Source organism: Salmo trutta, chromosome 35 (assembly GCF_901001165.1).
Source record: "Salmo trutta chromosome 35, fSalTru1.1, whole genome shotgun sequence".
NCBI lineage: Eukaryota > Metazoa > Chordata > Actinopteri > Salmoniformes > Salmonidae > Salmo > Salmo trutta.
In genome coordinates, this window is record NC_042991.1 from 25,759,368 (window position 1) to 25,782,775 (window position 23,408).

The 23,408-nt window shown below is 42.3% G+C and overlaps 1 protein-coding gene across 1 annotated transcript; it reads right to left on the bottom strand.

Annotated features, from left to right (window-relative positions):
• Nucleotides 1-119: 119 nt before the first annotated feature.
• LOC115174937 (5-hydroxytryptamine receptor 1E) lies at nt 120-19,388 on the bottom strand. The gene is made up of 2 exons (XM_029733972.1): nt 19,374-19,388; nt 120-1,479 (listed from the first exon to the last, which is right to left on the bottom strand). Exon 2 carries the CDS (start codon nt 1,392-1,394, stop codon nt 249-251), a length of 1,146 nt encoding a protein of 381 aa, XP_029589832.1. The 5' UTR covers nt 1,395-1,479; nt 19,374-19,388; the 3' UTR covers nt 120-248.
• Nucleotides 19,389-23,408: the final 4,020 nt, after the last annotated feature.

Here is a 23,408-nt window from a genome sequence, read left to right on the forward strand (position 1 = left end):
ATGTAATTAATTCACAAAGCCATAAAAAAATGTATGTCTTTGTGTATGCATGTGCATTTATAAGCCATGATTATTCATGGTCAAAGTTTGTGTTTACGCAAAGAGCAAGAAGCATTACTTTAAAAAAAAAAAAAAACTTTTATTTTGAAAAGCACAACATCACATAGCCAACGGACACACTGCATGTAACTTTCCTTCATACTTTCCCTGATGGGACTATTCTGTACGTTCAACCTGGGCCTGCAAATCTATGCATGCTCCTTTCGTCTGAGCAGTTTCTTAAATGCCAACTTAAAATCCTCATTGAAGCTGGTGTAAAGTAGAGGATTAATAAGTGAGTTGATGTAGCCCAGCCAGGTTAGAAAGTCTGACAGCTGGGGTGAGGCAGTTATGACCTGTAGGCCCACAAGGAGCTCCTTCAGAAAGAAAGGCAGCCAGCAGAGGATAAAAGCCCCGAGGATGAGGCCCAGGATACGTGCTGCCTTCCTCTCCCTGGAGGTACAGATCTGGCTCCTCTCATCTGCCCCGTCCATATCTGTCTCGAATGAGGGGATACGGATGGTGGCATTGAGCCTGTCAAACTCCAGAGTGGGGTCTGAGGTGGATAGGTCTGATACGCAGAAGGTGTGTGCCATACGGCAGTGGTTCAGAGAGTTCTGGCTATCAGTCTTCGTCTGGCTTCGGCTGCTCAAGTGCCGCGATGAGCCCCGTTTCTGATAGAGCGTCTTAGCAGCATTGTAAATCCTATAGTACAAGATGAGAATAAGGGTCATGGGGATGTAAAAGGCCCCGAAGGTGGAGTAAATAGTGTAGCCCACGTGGTCATGCTCTATGATGCACTGTTTTGGGCCGTGGCTACCGGGCCTGTGTCTCCAGAAGAGGGGTGGAATGGATATGAAGACTGAGATGACCCAGATGATGCCCACCATGACAGCTGCCCGGCGGGCCGACCTCTTACGGGCGTACTCGATGGCCTTGGTGATAGCCCAGTAGCGGTCCAGCGCTATGACACACAGGTGCAGGATGGAGCAGGTGCAGCAGGTCATGTCTACACTCAGCCAGGCCTCACACACTACCTGGCCCAACGACCAGTACTCTGTGGCAATGTATAGGATGCTGATTGGCATGACCAGGATAGCTACCAGGAAGTCGGTCAACGCCAGGGAGCAGATGAGGTAGTTGGCGGGAAGGTGGAGCTTCTTGGTGGTGCAGATGGCTGTGATGACAGCACTGTTGGCCAGCACGGTGAGGAGGGTGAGTAGCGCCAGAATAACCACCAGCACCACCATCCTGTCTGTGAACACCACCACAGGGAGAGCGCTGTCTGGAGCTCCTGTGCTGTTGGTGATATTGGGCCCTGTGGAGCTGTCCCCAAGGTCCCTCTCCATCTCCATCTTCCCCAGACAGAGCCAGCTCTCCCCCACTTATGGGCACACTCTGTCCCAGGAATAGGATCCACACTATAGGTCAGTGGTCACACTGTAACACACAAAACAGACATATACGGTACATTAGAAAGTGCATAAAGATTCATATTTCTTAATAGAAAATGTACATACGACTGTCACAGTGACCTTGGTGAAAACTTGTTTTCAGTAGGATACTTTCATTAGAATTCAAACAAGTACACTAGACGTAATTTTATGTCATATCTCTTGTGTAATAAGCGCTTAACACTGGAGGGCACAGTGTTTCTTTGCTCTAACAAACTTTAAATTAGTCTTTGTATGTTTCACCTGCCTTTTAATCAACAGAGCTGCCCTTGGCAATTGGAGGTTGTTATACAATAGAAGAAAGATAAACAATAAAGGTAGAATAGTGCAGCCCATGGCAGTAATTGAGCTTCTGAAAGGTGAGGGATTTGGATTTATAGTGGAGATTTTATAATCCAATGTTATTTGGGAGAGGAAAAGCCACTTAACACAGCAAGTACTTGTAAAACTGAGGGGTCCTAAAGTGGAGGAAACACTGATAATTGTCACTGATATATTTTTTGTTTTGTCTACAATTAAACACATATAAAGATATATTACTGTACCAATAAGGGGGAAACTGTTAAAACACTCTGGAAGAGAATACCGAGGAAAATATACAGAACAGTGAGTGAATATAATAAAAATAACAACTCCAGCATACTGGTGATCTTGATGCTCCCAACAATTTAATAGATTATTTTGACCGAGGTTTCAGTCTAAATCAACCTTCATCAGGGTGAGTGAACGTAGCATGTGGCAAGTGTAATTGAGGCATAATGATGTCAAAAGGTTTATCTCTCTCATACAATGTCTCTCGTCCACTCTGAGAGGCAGAAATATAAGCCTTTATATCTGCAGGCAGGCTTGAGAGACTGCTGAAGGACACTGCTTGAGGAGGCAAATTAATTTAGCTAGACTCGGTAGATGGAACATTTCAATGTCAGCTGTCAGCATTGAGATGGTTCACTACTGTCCCTAGTGCACCTCTTAGCACAGACCTCGCCTGAGTCAATATAATTACTGACAGATGGTCCATGCCAGGGTGCCCAGGCTGCTAATGATTTGTATTAGTCAATAAAGCAGAATGAAATTACTAAGACCATCTACTTGGTGAGAGTACAGGGAAACACAGCAAGGATAGCTGAGAAAAAAAGTGTTGGAATTTATAATACAACTCATTCAAGATTATCTAATTTTATAGGTCTAAAATTACTTTAGAGGTCAGTCTAAGTGTCACACAAAAACATTCCTGGTAAATGAGAAAGATTCATTTTTCTCCATAGTTGTATTTCAGTGGACTTTTTTTAAAGCTACCAAAATGTAATGATAAAGAGCTAAACATTTTATTTGATTTGTCACATGCGCCGAATACAACAGGTGTAGACCTTACTTACAAACCCCTAACCAACAATGCAGTTTAAAGAAAAATAAGTGTTAAGTAAAAAAAGATAAGTTAAAAATAACAAATAATTAAAGAGCAGCAGTAAAATAACAGCAGGGGCACAGGTTAGTCAAGGTAATTGAGGTAATATGTACATGTAGGTAGAGTTAAAGTGACTATGCATAGATAATAAACAGAGAGTAGCAGCAGCGTAAAAGAGGGGGTGGGGGGGTAGCCATTTGATTAGGTGTTCAGGAGTCTTATTGCTTCGGGGTAGAAGCTGTTAAGAATTAATGGACTACACCTATTTCAAAGATGTAATCTAAATTACCAGTAAGATATGTCTACCTCTGTATTACTCAGCCTGAAGCAATGGTTTCAGACAATTTAGTCAACACTGGAGGTGTCCAGAGACTTGAAACCAGTTTATTTTCAAAGAATTCTCCCCTCGACCACGCCCACAAATTGGGGAAAATAAACTTTTTCCCAATTGACCCCCATTGTAAAAGAGACAACTTCGTTGTCGATGTTTAGTTATACAGAAATAAACAAAACATGCCGAAAAGCTGCTGTGTTGTTCAATTTACATGTAACCAGGTCAGAAATCCCAACCTACGGTTTGCAACGCTCCCACGTAGGGAAATAGAGCCTGCGAGAAGAGCCCTATGGCTCCAGGTTACTTGGCGTGGTAAATGTGGGGACCCTGGTGTCCAAGTAGGCTACACGTAGCTATGTGTGTGGGAAAACATTTAATCACAGGTAATATATTTAACTTGTTTAGTATACTGTAGTCTGTTTGTAACTCCACTGACTACTTGTAGCTGTATAGTTTGTTTGTGTTGTTGGTCTTGGCTAGCTGGTCGGTAGCTAGCTAGCACTCACGTGGCTGCTAGCACCGTCATCAAAAGGGGCACGAGGGAAGCCGTACAATGTTACTTCTTTCTAAGTAATGAGAACTCTCGGTTGCAGGCAATGTTGAAAAGTAATCTTTAGACATGTTGTACTTTTCCTAAATGTTGTTTTGAATTTGAATTAAACAAGCAGACCAAAAACATTGACACAAATCAACTGTAAAAGTTGTTCAGGCTCTGGTCTTGTCCCATTTTGATTACTGTCCGGTAATATGGTCATGTGCAGCAAAGAAAGACCTAGCAAAACTGCAGCTAGCTCAAAACAGAGCAGCACGCCTTGTCCTTAACTGCACATACAGAACTAACATCAACAGCATGAATGCCAGTCTTTCCTGGTTGAGGGTTGACAAGAGATTAACTGCTTCTCTTCTAGTTTTTACGAGAAGTATTACTGTAATGAAAATTACAGATTGTCTGCATAATAAAATAACATTCAGCTCAGACACCCATACCCCACGAGACATGTCACCAGAGGTTTCTTCACAGTTCACGGCAACGCACAGTATTATATAGACCCATGATCACACGGAACTCCCTTCCATCTCCAATTACTCAAGCAAACAGCAAAATTACCTTCGAAAAATATTAAACAACATCTCATTGAACAGCGGGACTATGAGGACACACACACACACACACATACACACACATCATTTGTTTTAGTTGTATTGTTTGTATATATCGTTGTATTAACATTTTTGTGACTGTGCTTGTCTATCAGTGTACCAGTGTTTTGTTACTTGTCATGTTTTGTGTTTTTTTGTGGACCCCAAAAAGAGTCGCTACTGCCTCTGCAGAAGCTAATGAGGATCCAAATAAACAAATAGACAACAAGAAAATGTAGGTTTGAAAAAGGTCAGGTTTTGCTGTGAGCCAATGGGGTAACCTAGGTAACCACGTTGTTTTCCCCAAAGGCGGGCGGGGCCGCAACTTTCTATCTAATACCGACTGGGACTATGCCTTTCAAAGAAGCTTCCCCTCATCACTGGCTTCACCTCTCCAGCACTCTGAGAGAATACAGAGCTGTGTGTGTAATGCATCCTAGTGCCTACCCCTCAGAGCCGACGAGAGCTCCCTTCATGTAACCACTCAGTCTGGCATCTGAAAGGCAATTTTCACTGAGGAATAGGGTCAGCACACCACTGTCACATCATTTATGGTAGAGGAGAGCCAAGAGCTAGCACATTTTGATTTTATCCATGGCTCTGATGACATTCTTTTGTTGCTGATATTTCATGAAAGTATTTTAGATAGAACTTGGTCCAGTGCTATTGTGTGTTACTTATTAATGACAGCCTTGCAGCATCGTTGCTTGAATCAGAGAGGGCAATACTCCAAAGGGAAAAAAATATTATTTAGTATGTGACAATCTCAAAGCCACTGACTGATTCTATGTAATACAACATGATGGGAGTGTTTGAGATGTGTTCATTCCCCAGGGAGATAGAGTATAGTAAAGCAACAAGTGTTCAAATGGCATTATATCATAACAGTCTCAATGAGAGGAAATGGGTCTCTATTCCCTGCCCGAAGAATGATTAATACACACTACACACAACTACACACAGAGTAAAGGAGTGTAATGTTCAATGAGTCTGAGTGATATCTTTATTGAGCCAATATGCAATTATTCATTCTCAAGAAACATGAAAAGCATTTTGAGGAAGCAGTTGCTGGTTGTTGTCTACATACTAAGATTAAAGATTAATATTCATATGAATTGAGTCAAGGCTTATTGATTAAGGATTGGACCCTTTTTTCAATTTTCACCTAAAATGACATACCCAAATCTAACTGCCTGTAGCTCAGGACCTGAAGCAAGGATATGCATATTTTTGATACCATTTGAAAGGAAACACCTTGAAGTTTGTGGAAATGTTAAATTCATGTAGGAGAATATAACACATTAGATCTGGTAAAATATAATACAAAGAAAAAAAACATGTGTCTTTGAAATACAAGAGAAAGGCCATAATGTACTATTCCAGGTTAGGTGCAATTTAGATTTTGGCCACTAGATGGAAGCAGTGTATGTGCAACATTTTAGACTGATTCAATGAACTATTGCATTTCTGTTCAAAATGTTGTATCAAGACTGCCCAAATGTGCCTAATTGGTTTATTAATACATTTTCAAGTTCATAACTGTGCACTCCCCTCAAACAATGGCATGGTATTATTTCACTGTAATAGCTACTGTAAATTGGACAGTGCAGTTAGATTAACAATAATTTAAGCTTTCTGCCCATATCAGATATGTCTATTTCCTGGAAAATGTTCATGTTACTTACAACCTCATGCTAATCACATTAGCCTGCGTTAGCTTAACCGTCCCATGGGGGGACACCGATCCCATAGAGGATAACCTTTTACTGCACTGGGCTAAATCAGGGCCACACAGAGTGTTGCTTGATACTCTTAAACAACTGTACTTTGAAAGTATGCACCTCACACACATGGTTATGGGCTTTAAAATAGGAGGAACTTGTACCATGCCAGATATAGACTTGAAATGTATTCCATTTTGAGTTTGCATCCCAATATTACACTTTATATACATCACAGAAGACTGAAATATAACAAAACCCACAAGGCTGTCATTAAATTAGAATTAGAATGGGAATTAAAGAAGCATTTAGTCGTCCTTCTGAAGAATAACAAGTCCCTCTCAAATGTAATGCAAAAACTCTGTTTTAGAGACTGAAATAACTCTGCCTTGGACTCGGATGCCCCATCAGTTTCCACTGGGAAGGAAGTAAAAAAAAAAAATCCAAAGCCACAAATCTCTTCCGCATGTTATATGCTAACCTATGTCCATGACCTGCCTACTGGCCTAAAACAGAATCTGGGCCAACCCATTACTGAGGTCAGCTTCAGCATCACATACCCGATGTAATGCTGTTGTTGATCTTTCAAGAAATGAGCACAAATCCCGCAGTTTGGCAGTTTCAGATGAAGTGACAGACAGAGTATTAGGGGCATAGAGTCCGAATTTGCTATTACTTTTTTATGTAGTCAGAGTCAAGAATCATAGGGAATAAATAAGCCATAGTTGACATCTATTTGTCATCACATTTTAATCACAAACTGATACATTACTGTAGTGTAATAATACTGACAGTAGCGTATAAATTGGACCACATAAATCATTTAAAGCACCTTTTGAGAGCAACTAATCAGTCTAATAAAGATTGCTATTTTTCACGAGAGCTGTGCAAAAGTAATTGCTGTAACACAGCCAAGTCTTGAAAAGCCTGTGAGCTAAATTAATAATTCAACAGGACAATGTATTGTATCACACATGACCATGGTAACATTCACAACAACACTTTATAATGCCAACTGCCGTGGAGAACATTAACACCTTCTATTTCTCATTGAAAGCAGCAATCAGCAGTTTAAACAATAACAAAGCGTTTTCCCTGCCCCTGTTTCTGTAAAAAGCTGAGGAATGGAGCTGGAGAAATGTAACCACTTTCAAATGCGTAGATAGAGCTATGGATACAAGGATTGAGCATTCATGATATCAACATGATAGTTTTAACCATAGTATATAGTGTTTGTTTACATTTACTTTGTTTACAAACATTGGAGTTAAACAAGCATATATTTTAGGTTCTGATGGGTTATGACAGTTGAACTAACCTCATGAGGCGTTTATAAATTATTTTCTTCAAGCATCAATGTTCTCTACAGAACTTGGCATTATAAAGGGTTGTTGTGAATGTTACCCTGGTAATGTGTGATACAAAACAGTAGCCTGTTGAATTATGAATTAAGTGGTAAGCAAGTAAGGTCTAAAAAAATATATTTTCATCAAGTCAAATTAATTTATTGTGTTAGAGGATTCATGATGCTTGTATCTAAACCAAGGCAATTCATTTTAAGATTGTTCTATACATCAGTTGGGGTCTCTGTAAGTTTCAGGTCCTAAATCTGGCATGAAAGTGCATCCTTGTGGCTGTGTGGGTTAATATAGTCAAAATGCTTGCCTTGGGGTAAGTTGAGCCAATGGTTGAGCCAATGGCAAGTTGAGCAAATTGAAGTGTTTTCTTTCCAGGCATAATGCAAGGCATTATAGCTGGGACATGAGGTAACAAGGGCCTATTTTAAAATTGTGTGTTTGTTAGGTGTTAAAAGATTCTTAAAATTATTAAAAGACAAAAAGTGATTGTGTTGAATTGTGTTTGGGAAATAGAGATAGACATGGTTTTAAAAAGGTAGTGGTAATATTTAATTCAGTATACAAATGTGTAGGTGGCTTAACTTACCCTGTCCCGTGGCTCAACTTACCCAATACCCGGGGTAAACTGTCAAGAGACCACTTTGTTTGGACAAGATATGTTTTTAAAACAAATGTTTACATTATTTCAGATCTTTTTCAGGCATACACAACATCCTGAAAATATGTAGATATCTTTGTTAGAAAGAATACTATACTTCCTCTTGACAGAGTGATGCTGAATGTAAAAAATGCTTCAACGTACCCCACTCTCCCCTACATATTGTTCATTTATAAGTACAAAAAATGGTTAGAGCAATTGCAGATTTCCCCTTTAATACTGTTCTACAAACACAGAACCAGAACTCACAACTGTGCTGTGTGACATACAATCATTTCTAGTAGGGAAATGACGAAGTACTGTAATTCAGAGACATGATAAAATACACTTTCTGTGACCCAATGGCACCCTATTCCCGATTTAGTGCACTACTTTTGAATGGGCCCTGGTCAAAAGTAGTGCACATTATAAGGTATAGGGTGCCATTTTGGACATAACCAACTGTCTTTTACAGCTTTGGTACATTCCAGGTAGAAGACTGTAGGATGACAACTAAATCATTCACTGACTATGCTGACTGGGCTTGATTTTGTAGGGAGCCAGGCAAGTCACACTCAGGAAGTCGGCAAACGATGCTGTTACTCAGCCATCATCTCACCAGAGAAATGGATGGCTTTTCATGAGTGGAGATTGCAATGGTGGTCCTGCATTATCATAAAACTGCCTGTATCACAAGTTGTTGGGGAACAATCCATCATCAACACACACTGGAAACCCATCATAGCCAAAAATGGTTTGATTATATTATTCAAACCTGTTAATGATCTCTTTGCTAAGCCCATTGCTAGAGATGGGGAAATGAATGCAAAATTGATAAGGAAAATTCAGATAGACAGGCGTATGTGTTATCTGAAGAAAAGAGCCTGGAGTAAAGAGATGAGGGGAAATAGAAATGGAAAGATAACTATGATAGGTCAGGGGAAAGGTCAATGCATCTCCATTTCCAATTCATATCCAATTAGATATGTTATGACATCCAGGCATATTATTGGCACCTCCACTAGCATCCTGCTCTGGAAGGCATTCTTCCTATTAGTGAGCTTAGACACATTGTGAATCCCAAATGGTACCCTAATCCCTATGTAGTGCACACCTTTGACCAGAGCACTACATATGGATTAGGGTGACATTTCAGACACAGGAAGAGGATCTGAGTATGATGGATCATAAAGAGGGAACAACTGTTCATGACAGGTAGAGGGCTTTATTTTTGGCTGGCGCTAAGGAGGCGCAAGTGTCAAACGCATGTTCATTTGCAATTTTGTCATGTACAAACTGGGTCAACGGCATTTTCAAGCCCTAACGCCAGGTTCGGAAATATACCCGTCTAATATCAGCTAGCTTGCACTGAGGTAGGAGGGGAGGCACTATCTGAGCTGTGTCCTTAAACAGGAGCGCAAAAGTGACAATTTCATGCAGTGCTAATGGGAAGTTTTAAGCATCACAAAAAGCAAGTCTTAACGGTAACACAGTTGATAATGCCATGGATTGTGAGAGCGTAAGCGCAGACTATCCAGCCATAACGCACAGTGCCCATGGAATGAGAGTTGTGCCTTTTGTACCTGTGAATCTCGTATTGAGAAACATTCGATTGTTTTTAATCAAATTAAACGAAATGGGGGGGAAACCAAAGTATAGCCGACCCTCCTCTTAATCCAGGCTGGTTTAGCAGCATCGCATAGGTGCGTCTTTTTATCCTGGCCATCAGCCTAACATGGCCTATAAATAAAGGGGTTTTAAACGGTCTACTGAGAGTACTCTGAAATATTTTGGAGGTTTTTGCCCTCATGCTTTTTCATTCACATGCATTTTGCTTGTTCAAGTAGGGTAGCCATCCCCATTTTCAAAAGAGCGCCCCTCGTCCGATTACCAAAGACAAGCTCCTCCAAACTATTCAGTCCTCCTATAATGCCACATCAATGGCAGATAAAAAAAAAACAATCTGCAAAAATCTGCCTTGTACATAGGCAACAATACAATAGACAGGAGCCTAGTATTTTGTATAGACGTGCAAATGTTTTGCATAAAGACATTTAGGTCTATGTGTTCTTTGCACACACTGCCATGGAACGAGAGAAGCGATTCATGATATCATGCTTCTGACCTGATCCTATTTAGAAATATTGTTGTTGGTTTGAAAATCAGATTGTCTTTCATTTAATTTGATTAAGAAACAAACTTATTAGAATGATTCACCTTCCATGGGTTTATGGTGAGAACGTACATGGCTCGAATGCAATGCAATTTCATCTGCTATTTCAGGAGAAGTGCAAATATGATCTGTAAGATGGTTCCATGATGTTAACAATAAAAATAAATGTACATTTTGAAGCAATGCAATTAGAACAATGTGGACTACAAACATGTTCAACATATTTAGTAAATATGGGGCAGGCTATTTAACTAACTAAGCTAGAACAGACTAACATTCGAATTGGAGTTGATGACAATGCAATGCATAAAAGCAACCACATATTTAGCCATATAGCACATTATGATTGAAAACCTGGCTCATTCGCGCCACCGCCAGCTACTGCACCCATAATTCCCGTTGTGAAAATAGAAAAAATATTTCTGACAAACTCATGAACCTATAACACTACCGCCAGTGCTAAGGTTGCACATTGTTGCATTGTGTGTGTTAAAATAGATCCCAGAGAGATGCTGTATGCAGGAGAGCTCATACATTATGGGCCAAACTGGTTAACTTATTCTGGGCTTTAGTGGAGGTAGAATAGGGGGTATTCCCTTTGGGGCCTTTCATGTTTCTGCAAGACAGGCTGTGTAAGGAGGGTTGACACACCTCTATTGGTCAAGAACACAATTCCTGTCCAGTATAAAAGCAACTGATGTACCAATCCATAGAAGCAATAAAACAAATGTGACTGCCTTGAGCACCATTTTTCACCTTGTCTGACATAAACACTTGGCCTATTACTCACCCCTGAACCATGAGACGGTGAACTGAAACATAATGTTCTCAATGTAGTAAGAACAGCTAGGTAGAATAACAGCCAGCTGTGACCCTGCACGATGGAACATCAGCAACAATATATTACTGTGTAGGAAGGAGAAGGACATTGAATGATGCTCCAAGGCAGGGGCCTCTGCCCCCACAATCACCCAATCTGTCACATAGACATTGACTGACTGCTGCTTTCAGGATGCAATTCTTGGTGTGATTGAGAGGACAGACAACTGTTCACCAGGAAGGGTATATGGGGTGCTGTCAAAGGTCGTGAAATCACTATGATGCCAATGCCATGTTTCTACTTTAAACATATCCAAGATCACAATCTTCAAATGCTTTGGTTTTAACTCCTGTTTTTGATCATAACGGTTTCGCTTGTCATCAGAACATCAGGTAGTAATGTCACCATATGAACGCACTGTCAAAGTTGTGGCAAACAGTATCACATGCCGTCCTCCTAAAAGTCCACAGTGCCATGTCTCTGCTCAGCTTTAAACGCACCCCTGCCAGATTACAATCCTCAGAATGGTTTGATTTAAACGTTTTTGTTTAAAACATTGTTAATGTCACTATCTAACTGCACTGTGAAAGTTGTGATGTAAATCTTGCTGTGATGGAGGAGTGGACAGACAACCGTCTACCACGAAAGGGTGCTGTCCAAGGTCTTCAAATCCCATCTGGCACTGCCATGACTCTGATTAGCTTTAAACCCAGCCAGATAACAATCTTTTGAATACTTTGGTATAAACTCCTGTTTTGCTTGTCTTCCAAACGCCAGACAGTAATGTCACCATATAAATCCACTGCCAAAGTTGTGGTAAACAATGTTTGTGAGATTATACTTTTTATTAATTGCCTCCAATGTCTGTTAAAGGAATAATGTCCCTCCCTGGGAGAGAATGAATATGTCTCGAAATAACTTTCTGTTTGCATCCCAAATGGTACCCTATTCCTTACTGTAGTGCACTACTTTTGACCACGGACCATAGGGTTCCAGTCAAAAGCAGTGCACTATGTAGGGAATAGGGTGCCATTTGGTATTCGGCCTCTCTTTCCTGCTGTCCTAAACCCTTGCTTATCTGTTGTTCTATACATCTGGCTGGTGGTGAGACTTCCCGCTCCTAAAATATAATAACATTTGACCATAATGGGAAGTCAGCCACACAGCAGCACTAAGACATGATCTAATACTGATGCCCCTGATCTGTCCTTGTTATTGTCTCGTTCTCTGTCGACCTAAAAAATGCACAGGATAAGAATTACAGACTTGAATACATAATCAAGCTCTGTTTCTTTGTGTGGATGTCAATAGTTTAATTGGATTTGCTGTGATACAGGAACCTTGCTGTGTACGCCCTTTGTTTCTCCAGCTCTTGACAGCACTTGAATTGTTTCCTTTGCAAGTTACCCTTTCCACTCTGGCTTCAATTACTTACTGTTACTTTCTCTCAAGACTACACCTGAAGAATCCCAAACAATAGAGACCACCCTTGAGATCACCCTGGCCTGTGGTCGTCAGAGACGATAAAGGAGAGTGCCAGAGTGAGGTTTTAGTGAGTAAACACAGAGCTTGAGTTTATGTGGTGGTTGAGAATGACGACCGACAGAATGCAAGGCCATGAGTCGTTTGTCTGGACTGCTGTAATAATGGGTGCCTTGGGAGGAATAAAAGTAGGAGACTATTGATTTTTGCCTGAGGGCTCAACCGAACTGCTATAGTGGTCTTCCTCAGGTAGTACTAGGAACGAGGCACAACATCAGTAACTTATTTAGATTGAACAAAGTGTGGGCACACAGTGACAGACAGAGCCTCGACTTTCAAACAAACTTTGGTCTCAGGCAACAGATATTTTAACACAAATTAACATATACCTTTTTTCAACAACAAGTTTACTGTTGAGTCAAACAATGTCCAACAATCTGTCCTAGAAAAAAGGGTTCCAAAAGTGTTCTTCAGCTGTCACAATAGGAGAACCCTTTTTGGTTCCAGGTAAAAACCCTTTTGGGTTCCAGGTAGAAACCTCTCAGGAAAGGGTTCTACATGGAACCAAAAAGGTTCTACCTTGAAGCAAAAAGGGTTCTTCAAAGGGTTCTCCTATGGGGACAGCCGAAGAACCCTTTTAGGATTTAGAGTGTTCTAAGAGTTTACTAAATGGCTCAGAATTTGAAAAAGAGTAGTGAGACAAGTGGAATCAATTAGGATCCTCTCAGATTCAGCGTTAAATATCGCAGTACTTTCACCTCTAGCCTCTAGGCTATTTATCTTCAGCTGTTTGGCAGTATCTCAAATATTAAAAGGTCTAATCACTGCACTAGCAGAAATATTAAATATGACTTGGGCCCTAAGCCATTCCAATCCTTAATGACTAAATTGTATCTCTGTTATGATTCACAGCATAGGCTATGGAGTTGGCAAATGTTGCAGGCATAATAAATTATGAGAACATGACATCTTAACTCAAAATTATATTATAAAAACATTTATCAAATTAAACAGTTATACTGTTTTCATAGTCAGACTATTTTTAAGGGAGATAGACCATCTATAATCCAGCACCTTGTCTGAATTGGACATTCTCAGTGCATTTAAATGAAGAGATATGATGTGCATCCCAAATAGCACCCTATTACCAACACAGTGCACTACGTTTGATCAGAGCCCTAGAACCCTGGTCAAACGCACTATACAGGGAATAGAGTGCCAATTGGCACACAGCTATAATCACAAACATCTAGCTCCATTCTTTAATGTCATTGGCTGGGCCTTGTGAGCTGTTTCATTACTCCTGGAGAGGGATAAGTACACATTACAGGTGTGCTAGCTGGTAGGTGTGTGCTAACACACACACACACACACACACACACACACACACACACACACACACACACTCAGATAGGCTGGGGATATAATCTGTGTCACAAATGGCACCCTATTAACTATATAGTGCACTACATTTGACCTGAACCAAATGGGCCCTGGTCAAAAGTAGTGCGCTATGTAAGGTATAGGGTGCCATTTTGGACGAATTCATACTGTACAGTAGCTCAACAGAGTGCAGCTGTTGGACATTGCAAAGAGGCATGTGAGACCTAGGTGCGACTAATGCTGATCCTGATCATCCGGACATTAAATACAACATTATGTGATTTGTGTGAGAAGCTTCCCTATCATTCATGTGAGGCTAAGCACAAGGTAGGGTGATTTATGGAAAGAGATTATGCTGTTCCAGTGCCAGGATGCACTCATCTCAGAGTTCATCTGTGTTCATCTAGTAAACATCGGTGGCTCCAGCGAGGGGGGTTTGACTAGGCTGAAGCCCCCTCAAGAATAGGTCTAGCACCCCCAACAAAATATTTTATTAGTACCACAATTGTATTAGCTATCCCAGTGGAAATTTCATGATCCCGCTAGTGTTAGCAAAGTTGAATTCTTGGGGCCAGAGCCATATGCCTTTTCTAAGATCTTCACACTTCTGTTCTCTTTCCTGTCAAATGCAGCCTTGTTTAGATCATTAACAGAACAGGAGTGCAAACACACTTGATGGTGACTGATCTCCAAAGAAGGAGAGAAGAGGTTATAGGCTACCAGCCCCACCCCAACCTCACTCCAAGCTTTGGGTTCACAGATACTAGTAGACTACAGTCGTGGCCAAAAGTTTTGAGAATGACACAAATATACATTTTCACAAAGTCTGCTGCCTCAGTTTGTATGATGGCAATTTGCATATACTCCAGAATGGTATGAAGAGTGATCAGATGAATTGCAATTAATTGCAAAGTCCCTCTTTGCCATGTAAATGAACTGAATCCCCCAAAACATTTCCACTGCATTTCAGCCCTGCCACAAAAGGACCAGCTGACATCATGTCAGTGATTGTCTCGTTAACACAGGTGTGAGTATTGACGAGGACAAGGCTGGAGATCACTCTGTCATGCAAATTGAGTTCAAATAACAGACTGGAAGCTTCAAAAGGAGGGTGGTGCTTGGAATCATTGTTCTTCCTCTGTCAACCATGGTTACCTGCAAGGAAACATGTGCCATCATCATTGCTTTGCACAAAAAGGGCTTCACAGGCAAGGATATTGCTGCCAGTAAGATTGCACCTAAATCAACCATTTATCATATCATCAAGAACTTCAAGGAGAGCGGTTCAATTGTTGTGAAGAAGGCTTCAGGGCACCCAAGAATGTCCAGCAAGCGCCAGGACAGTCTCCTAAAGTTGATTCAGCTGCGGGATCGGGGCACCACCAGTACAGAGCTTGCTCAGGAATGGCAGCAGGCAGGTATGAGTGCATCTGCATGCACAGTGAGGTGAAGACTTTTGGAGGATGGCCTGGTGTCAAGAACGGCAGCAAAGAAGCCCCTTCTCTCCAGGAAAAACATCAGGGACAGACTGATATTCTGCAAAGGGTACAGGGATTGGGTTGCTGAGGACTGGGGTAAAGTAATTTTCTCTGATGAATCCTCTTTCCGATTGTTTGGGACATCCGGAAAAAAGCTTGTCCGGAGAAGACAAGGTGAGCGCTACCATCAGTCCTGTGTCATGCCAACAGTAAATCATCCTGAGACCATTCATGTGTGGGGTTGCTTCTCAGCCAAAGGAGTGGGCTCATTCACTATTTTGCCTAAGAACACAGCCATGAATAAAGAATGGTACCAACACTTCCTCCGAGAGCAACTTCTCCCAACCATCCAGGAACAGTTTGGTGACGAACAATGCCTTTTCCATCATGATGGAGCACCTTGCCATAAGGCAAAAGTGATAACTAAGTGGCTCGGGGAACAAAACATTGATATTTTGGGTCCATGGCCAGGAAACTCCCCAGACCTTAATCCCATTGAGAAGTTGTGATCAATCCTCAAGAGGCGGGTGGACAAACAAAAACCCACAAATTCGGACAAACTCCAAGCATTGATTATGCAAGAATGGGCTACCATCAGTCAGGATGTGGCCCAGAAGTTAATTGACAGCATGCCAGGGCGGATTGCAGAGGTCTTGAAAAAGGAGGGTCAACACTTTTGGGGTTTTAGGCTGGGTTTCTGTACAGCACTTTGAGATTTCAGCTGATATACGAAGGGCTATATAAATAAATAGATTTGAACACTGCAAATATTGACTGTTTGCATCAACTTCATGTAATTGTCAATAAAAGCCTTTGACACTTATGAAATGCTTGTAATTATACTTCAGTATTCCATAGTAACATCTGACAAAAATATCTAAAGACACTGAAGCAGCAGACTTTGTGAAAATTAATATTTGTGTCATTCTCAAAACCTTTGGCCACGACAGTACGTGCATATACTCCATAATCTCCATTATGCACTCCGAACTTCAGAAAACTATGCAGCAGTCCATGGGTGGCACGGTCCCTGTACAACTCCCCACGGGGTCATTTAGTCCCAAATACACCACATTGCAATTCCATTTACTTTCCACACTCACCTTTCCAGATTGGAGGTCATATTGCAGGAAGCTCTTAATGTTCAAAATTGACATTTTATTCATTAACTCTCATTGACAAAGTATGTGGTGGAGATTTTATGTTAAACATATGGTTGAATCAGTCGATTTCTATTGAATTATCAGAAGATATCATATGGTCACATAAGATTCAAAAAGGAAGTTCTGTTTTGCTAGCACAAACTGGAATATGCTCCGGGATTCTTCCGATGGCATTGACGAGTACAACACATCAGTCACTGGCTTCATCAATAAGTGTATCGGTGACGTCATCCCCACAGTGACTGTACGTACATACCCCAACCAGAAGCCATGGATTACAGGCAACATCCGCACTGAGCTAAAGGGTAGAGCTGCCTCGTTCAAGGAGCAGGACTCAAACCTGGAAGCTTATAAGAAATCCCGCTATGCCCTCTGATGAACCATCAAACAGGCAAAGCGTCAATACAGGACTAAGATCGAATCGTACTACACCGGCTCCGACGCTCGTCGGATGTGGCAGGGCTTGCAAACTATTACAGACTACCAAGGGTAGCACAGCCGAGAGCTGCCCAGTGACACGAGCCTACCAGATGAGCTAACTAACTTCTATGCTTGCTTCGAGGCAAGTAACACTGAAACATGCATGAGAGCATCAGCTGTTCTGGACGACTGTGTGATCACGCTCTCCGCAGCCGATGTGAGTAGGACCTTTAAACAGGTCAACATTCACAAGGCCGCAGGGCCAGATGAATTACCAGGACGTGTATTCCGAGCATGCAATGGCCAACTGGCAAGTGTCTTCACTGACATTTTCAACCTCTCCCAGTCTGAGTCTGTAATACCAACATGTTTCAAGCAGACCACCATAGTCCCTGTGCCCAAGAACACTAAGGTAACCTGCCTAAATGACTACCGACCCGTAGCACTCACGTCTGTAGCCATGAAGTGCTTTGAAAGTCTGGTCATGGCTCACATCAACCCCATTATCCCAGAAATCCTAGACCCACTCCAATTTGCAAACCGCCCTAACATCCACAGATGATGCAATCTCTATTGCACTCCACACTGCCCATTCCCACCTGGACAACAGGAACACCTATGTAAGAATGCTATTCATTGACTACAGCTTAGCATTCAACACCATAGTGCCCTCAAAGTTCATCACTAAGCTTAGGACCCTGGGACTAAACACCTCCCTTCGCAACTGGATCCTGGACTTACTGACGGGCCTCCCCCAGGTGGTAAGGGTAGGCAACAACACATCTGCCACGCTGATCCTCAACACAGGGGCCCCTCAGGGGTGCGTGCTCAATCCCCTCCTGTACTCCCTGTTCACTCATGACTGCATGGCCAGGCACGACTCCAACACCATAATTAAGTTTGCCGATAACAAAATCGAATCGTATTACACCGGCTCCGACGCTCAGACTCCGATGTGGTAGGCCTGATCACCGACAACAACAAGGCAGCCTATAGGGAGGAGGTCAGAGACCTGGCAGTGTGGTGCCAGGACAACCACCTCTCCCTCAACGTGATCAAGACAAAAGAGATGATTGTGGACTACAGGAAAAGGAGGACCGAGCACGCCCCCATTCTCATCGACGGGGCAGTAGAGGAGCAGGTTGAGAGGTTCAAGTTCCTTGGTGTCCATATCACCAAGAAACTAATATGGTCCAAGCACACCAAGACAGCCGTGAAGAGGGCACGACAAAACCTACTCCCTCTCAGGAGACTGAAAAGATTTCTCATGGGTCTTCAGATCCTCAAAAGGTTCTACAGCTGCACCATCGAGAGCATCCTGACTGGTTGCATCACTGCCTGGTATGGCAACTGCTCTGCCTCCGACCACAAGGCACTGCAGAGGGTAGTGTGTACAGCTCAGTACATCACTGGGGCCAAGCTTCCTGCCATCCAGGACCTCTATACCAGGCGGTGTCAGAGGAAGGCCCTAAAAATTGTCAAAGACACCGCCACCCTAGTCAGACTGTTCTCTCTGCTATCGCACGGCAAGCGGTACCGGAGCACCAAGTCTAGGTCCAAAAGGCTTCTTAACAGCTTCTATCCTCAAACCATAAGACTCCTGAACAGCTAATCAAAGGGCTACCCAGACCCCTCTTTTACGCTGCTGCTACTCTCTGTTTATTATCTATGCATTGTCACTTTAACTCTACCTACATGTACATCTTACCTCAATTACCTCATACCGGTACACCTCTGTGTATAGCCTCTCTATTGCAATTATACTGCTGCCGTTTAATTATTTGTTCCTTTAATTTTAAATTTTTTACTTATCTATTTCTTACTCAACACTTATTTTTCTTAAAACTTCTTAGAGGATTGTTGGTTAAGGGCATATAAGAAAGCATTTCACTGTAAGATCTACATCTGTTGTATTCCAGCATGTGACAAATATCATTTGATTTGATTTGAATAGGAAAGTATTTATTTTTAATTGCCGGCAGTCTATACCTTTTCAAAGGGATTGGCAATAGGCCTATGCATCAATGAAAGGGAATCATGCATTCTGTTGAGCATTATTCAATTTAAACACATTTACCTTAGATGCTTGCTTTTCTGGAAAAATACACCCTTGATCCCTTTTATTATATATAAGCTATGGTAATGAGCGACATACATATATCCGTTCAATAACATGTCATTCCAAAACAGTGAGACAGATCATATCTTAAGAATGAGTAAAATATAGCTTGGCTTATTTGTGAAAATTGTTATTTGGATCATAGACAAGTAATTTCCACTGATAATTTCAACACAATTTAAAGAAATCAAGACGCAGCTATTCTAAATGTAATCGAGCAGTGGATAAGCAAAAAGGCAATATTTACCTGCAGAAATCCGTGACTGATCAGAAGACAGCCTAATACAAAGGCATCCCTCATTAAGAAGTGATTGTACGTTTTGTGCGCAGCGCATCACTTACCGTGGATTGTTTTTCCAAAGTATTTTGGACTGTCATCATTTCCAATTTTTCACAGAAATGGATAAAGCGAAAACATCAATTTTTTTTATTCTCTGTGGTTGTCCTCAGGCGGTGGAATTTAGAGCGCAGTTTCCCGCAGCTAAGGTACACGCGCTGAACCGTTCATCAGGTGTCCTCACATTGCCCACCGCTTGGTAGAACCTTGGAATAATCCGCGCCATTAGCTCTGGACATAGAAGTGCACTGATGTCATTGTTCTAAAATTGTCACGTTTATCGAGAGAACCCATTAAAGTAATTCTGACGGTTTCTACAGCCACTTGGTTGCCTTTGGTTTTTGTCTCCCTCCAAATATCAAGGTTGTCAGTGAGTCGCACTGAAATAAACCACTGTAACACTAGGGGGCACATTTTGCTAGAAGCAGTTGCACATCACCAGGCAACATAACAATCATATGATAAAAAAGGCTACTTACTGCATGATGTCCATCTACTTTAGTAATGTTTCCAACGCAATAGGTTTTCACTGATCAAATGAATAGGCCTATGGAAAGTACTGTCGGGGTTGAGGTCTGGAGATAAGGACCAAAGGCCCCTTTAAAGGTCACCAGAACATCAGTAAGCCTATGGGTGAGGATTGGAACATCTGACAGCAGTATCAGTAAGATCCATGTAAATCATAGGCCTACCACTAATCAGATGGACTATAGGCCAAGTTCCTCTGTGTGACTGATTCTGTGCGTAGGCCTATGAGTATCAAATTGTTGCATATAAATTAATTATTATATCTGATAAGGGCACACAATCAATATAGAAGTCTGGGGGGGGACTGATGTAAATTATTTGTTACTTACACACAAATGCACACAGTCATTTTTTACAACCAAAAATATATATTTCACAGGCATGACAGGGTAAGTGATAAAGCAATTAATAATAATAAAAACTAATTGCTACATTGGAGCCACACACCCTCCCCTGAAGCACCTCATTAGAATATGAATAATGATATAAACTAACAGCTGTTCAGTGTGTGGACTCAGAAAGGCTGAGATGGGAGGACCTGCTCTTACCATAGGGTTTATGGCCTATCCTTTATCGGGAACCTTTTCACAGTCAGAGATACGGGCTCAATTGATTCAAAATTCAAAATGAATACTTCCTCCTTAATTCCCTTGATTCCTCTACCACACAATAATAAATACACAATGAGTAATGATGTGGTGTACGAGTACTGAGTCAATGTGCAGGGGTACGAGGTAATTGAGGTAGATGTGTACATATGACTATGAATAAAGTGACAGCTAATAAACAGTAGCAGCAGCATATGTGATGAGTTGAAAAAGTTCAATGAAAATAGTCTGGGTAGCTATTTGGTTAACTATTTAACTAATGATTTAGCAGTCTTATGGCTTGGGGGTAGAAGCTGTTCAGGGTCCTGTTGGTTCCAGACTGCATCAGTACCGTTTGCCATGAGATAGCAGAGAGAACAGTCTATGGCTGGAGTCTTTGACAATTTTAGGTTCTTCCTCTGACACCGCCTGGTACAGAGGTCCTGGATTGCAAGGGAGCTCGGCCCCATTGATGTACTAGGCCATATGCAGTACCCTTTGTAGCGCCTTGCAGTCGGATGCCAAGCAGTTGCCATACCAAGCAGTGATGCTACCAGTCAAGATGCTCTCAATGGTGCAGCTATAGAACTTTTTGAGGATCTGAGGGCCCATGACAAATCTTTTCAACCTCCTGAAGGGGAAGAGGTGTTGTCATGCCCTCTTCACGACTGTGTTGGTGTGAGTGGACCATGATCGATCCTTAGTGATGTGGACACCAAGGAACTCTAAGCTCTCAACCCACTGCACAACAGCCCCGTTGATGTGAATGGAGGCATGCTCGGCCCGCCCTTTCATGTAGTCCACGATCAGCACACATCACGACAAGAGAGACACCACAACAATACATAAAGAGAGACCTAAGACAACAACACAACATGGCAGCAACCACAGGAGGTCAGTGGCACCTTAATTGGGGAGGACGGGCTCCTGGTAATGACTGGAGCGGTATCAGTGGAATGGTATCAAATACATGAAATACATGGAAACCATGTGTTTGATGCCATTCTATTTGCTCTGTTCCAGACATTATTATGAGCTGTCCTCCCTTCAGCAGCCACCACTGGCAGCAACACATGACAACACAGTATGGTAGTAACACAACATGACCACAACACGGTAGCAACACAACATGGCAGCAGAACAACATGTTAGCAGCATGGTACAATCATGGCATAGCAGGATGGTACAAACATGGTACAATCATTGTCAGGCACAGACAACAGAACAAAGGGCAAAAAGGTAGAGACACTAATACATCACGCAAAGCAGCTACAAGTGTCATTGGCAAACTTAATGATGGTGTTGGAGTCGTGTGCGACCATGCTGTCGCGGGTGAACAATGAGTACTGGAGGGGACTAAGCACGCCCCCGTGAGGGTTCTTCGTGTTGAGGATCAGCATGGCGGATGTGTATTGACTTACCCTCACCACGTGTGGGCGGCCCGTCAGGAAGTCCAGGATACAGTTTCAGAGGGAGGTGTTCTGTCTCATGGTCCTTAGCTTAGTGATGAGCTTGGAGGGCACTATGGTGTTGAAAGCTGAGCAGTAGTCAATGAACAACATTCTCCCATACACTATATATACAAAAGTATGTGGACACCCCCTCAAATTAGTAGGTTTAGCGATTTCAACCACACTCCTTGCTGACGCGTCTATAAAACTGAGCACACAGCCATGCACTCTCCATAGACAAACATTGACAGTAGAATGGCCTTACTTAAGAGCTCAGTGACTTTCAACATGGCACCATCATAGGCTGCCACCTTTCCAATAAGTCAGTTCGTGAAATTTCTGCCATGCTAGAGCTTCCCCGATCAACTGTAAGTACTGTTATTGTGAAGTGGAATCTAGGAGCAACAGCGGCTCAGACGTGAAGTGGTAGGCTACACAAGCTGACCAGACGGGACTGTGGAGTGCTGAAGAGCATAGCGCGTAGAACTCGTCTGTCCTCGGTTGCAACACTCACTATCGAGTTCCAAACTGCCCCTGGAAGCAACGTCAGCACAAGAACTGTTCATCAAGAGCTTCATGTAATGGGTTCTCATGGCCGAGGAGCCGCAAACAAGCCTAATATCAGCATGCGTACTGCCAAGCGCCGGCTGGAGGGGTGTAAAGCTCGCCACCATTAACCTCTGCAGTGATGAATCACGCTTCACCATCTGGCAGTCTGACGGACAAATCTGGGATTGGCGGGTGCCAGGAACGCTACCTGCCCCAAAGTTGGTGCAGGAGGAATAATGGTCTGGGGCTGTTTTTCATGGTTTGGGCTAGGCCCCTTAGTTCCAGTGAAGGGAAATCTTAACGCTACAGCATACAATGACATTCTAGACGATTCTGTGGTTACAACTTTGTGGCAACAGTTTGGGGAATTCCCTTTCCTGTTTCAGGGGGAATGCCCCTATGCACAAAGTGAGGTCTATACAGAAATGGTTTGTCAAGATTGGTGTTGAAGAACTTGATTGGCCTGCACAGAGCCCTGAACTCAGCCTCATCAAACACCTTTGGGATGGATGAATTGGAACGCCGACTGCGAGCCAGGCCTAATCGCCCAATATCACTGCTTGACCTCTCTTGTGGCTGAATGGAAACAAGTCCCCACAGCAATGTTCCAACATCTAGTGGAAAGCCTTCAGAGAAGAGTGGAGGCTGTTATAGCAGCAAAGAGGGGACCAACTCCATATTAATGCCCATAATTTTGGAATGAGATGTTCGATGAGCATGTGTCCACATACTTTTGGTCATGTAGTGTAGGTGTTCCTCTTGTCTAGGTGGGAAAGGGCAGTGTGGAGTGCAATCGAGATCCCCTTTAATTTGTTGAAGTACTTTTTAAT

What these genes read in the sequence shown, in the direction of transcription:
- LOC115174937 (XM_029733972.1), bottom strand. Translation starts at nt 1,394, where the DNA reads ATGGAGATGGAGAGGGACCTTGGGGACAGCTCCACAGGGCCCAATATC.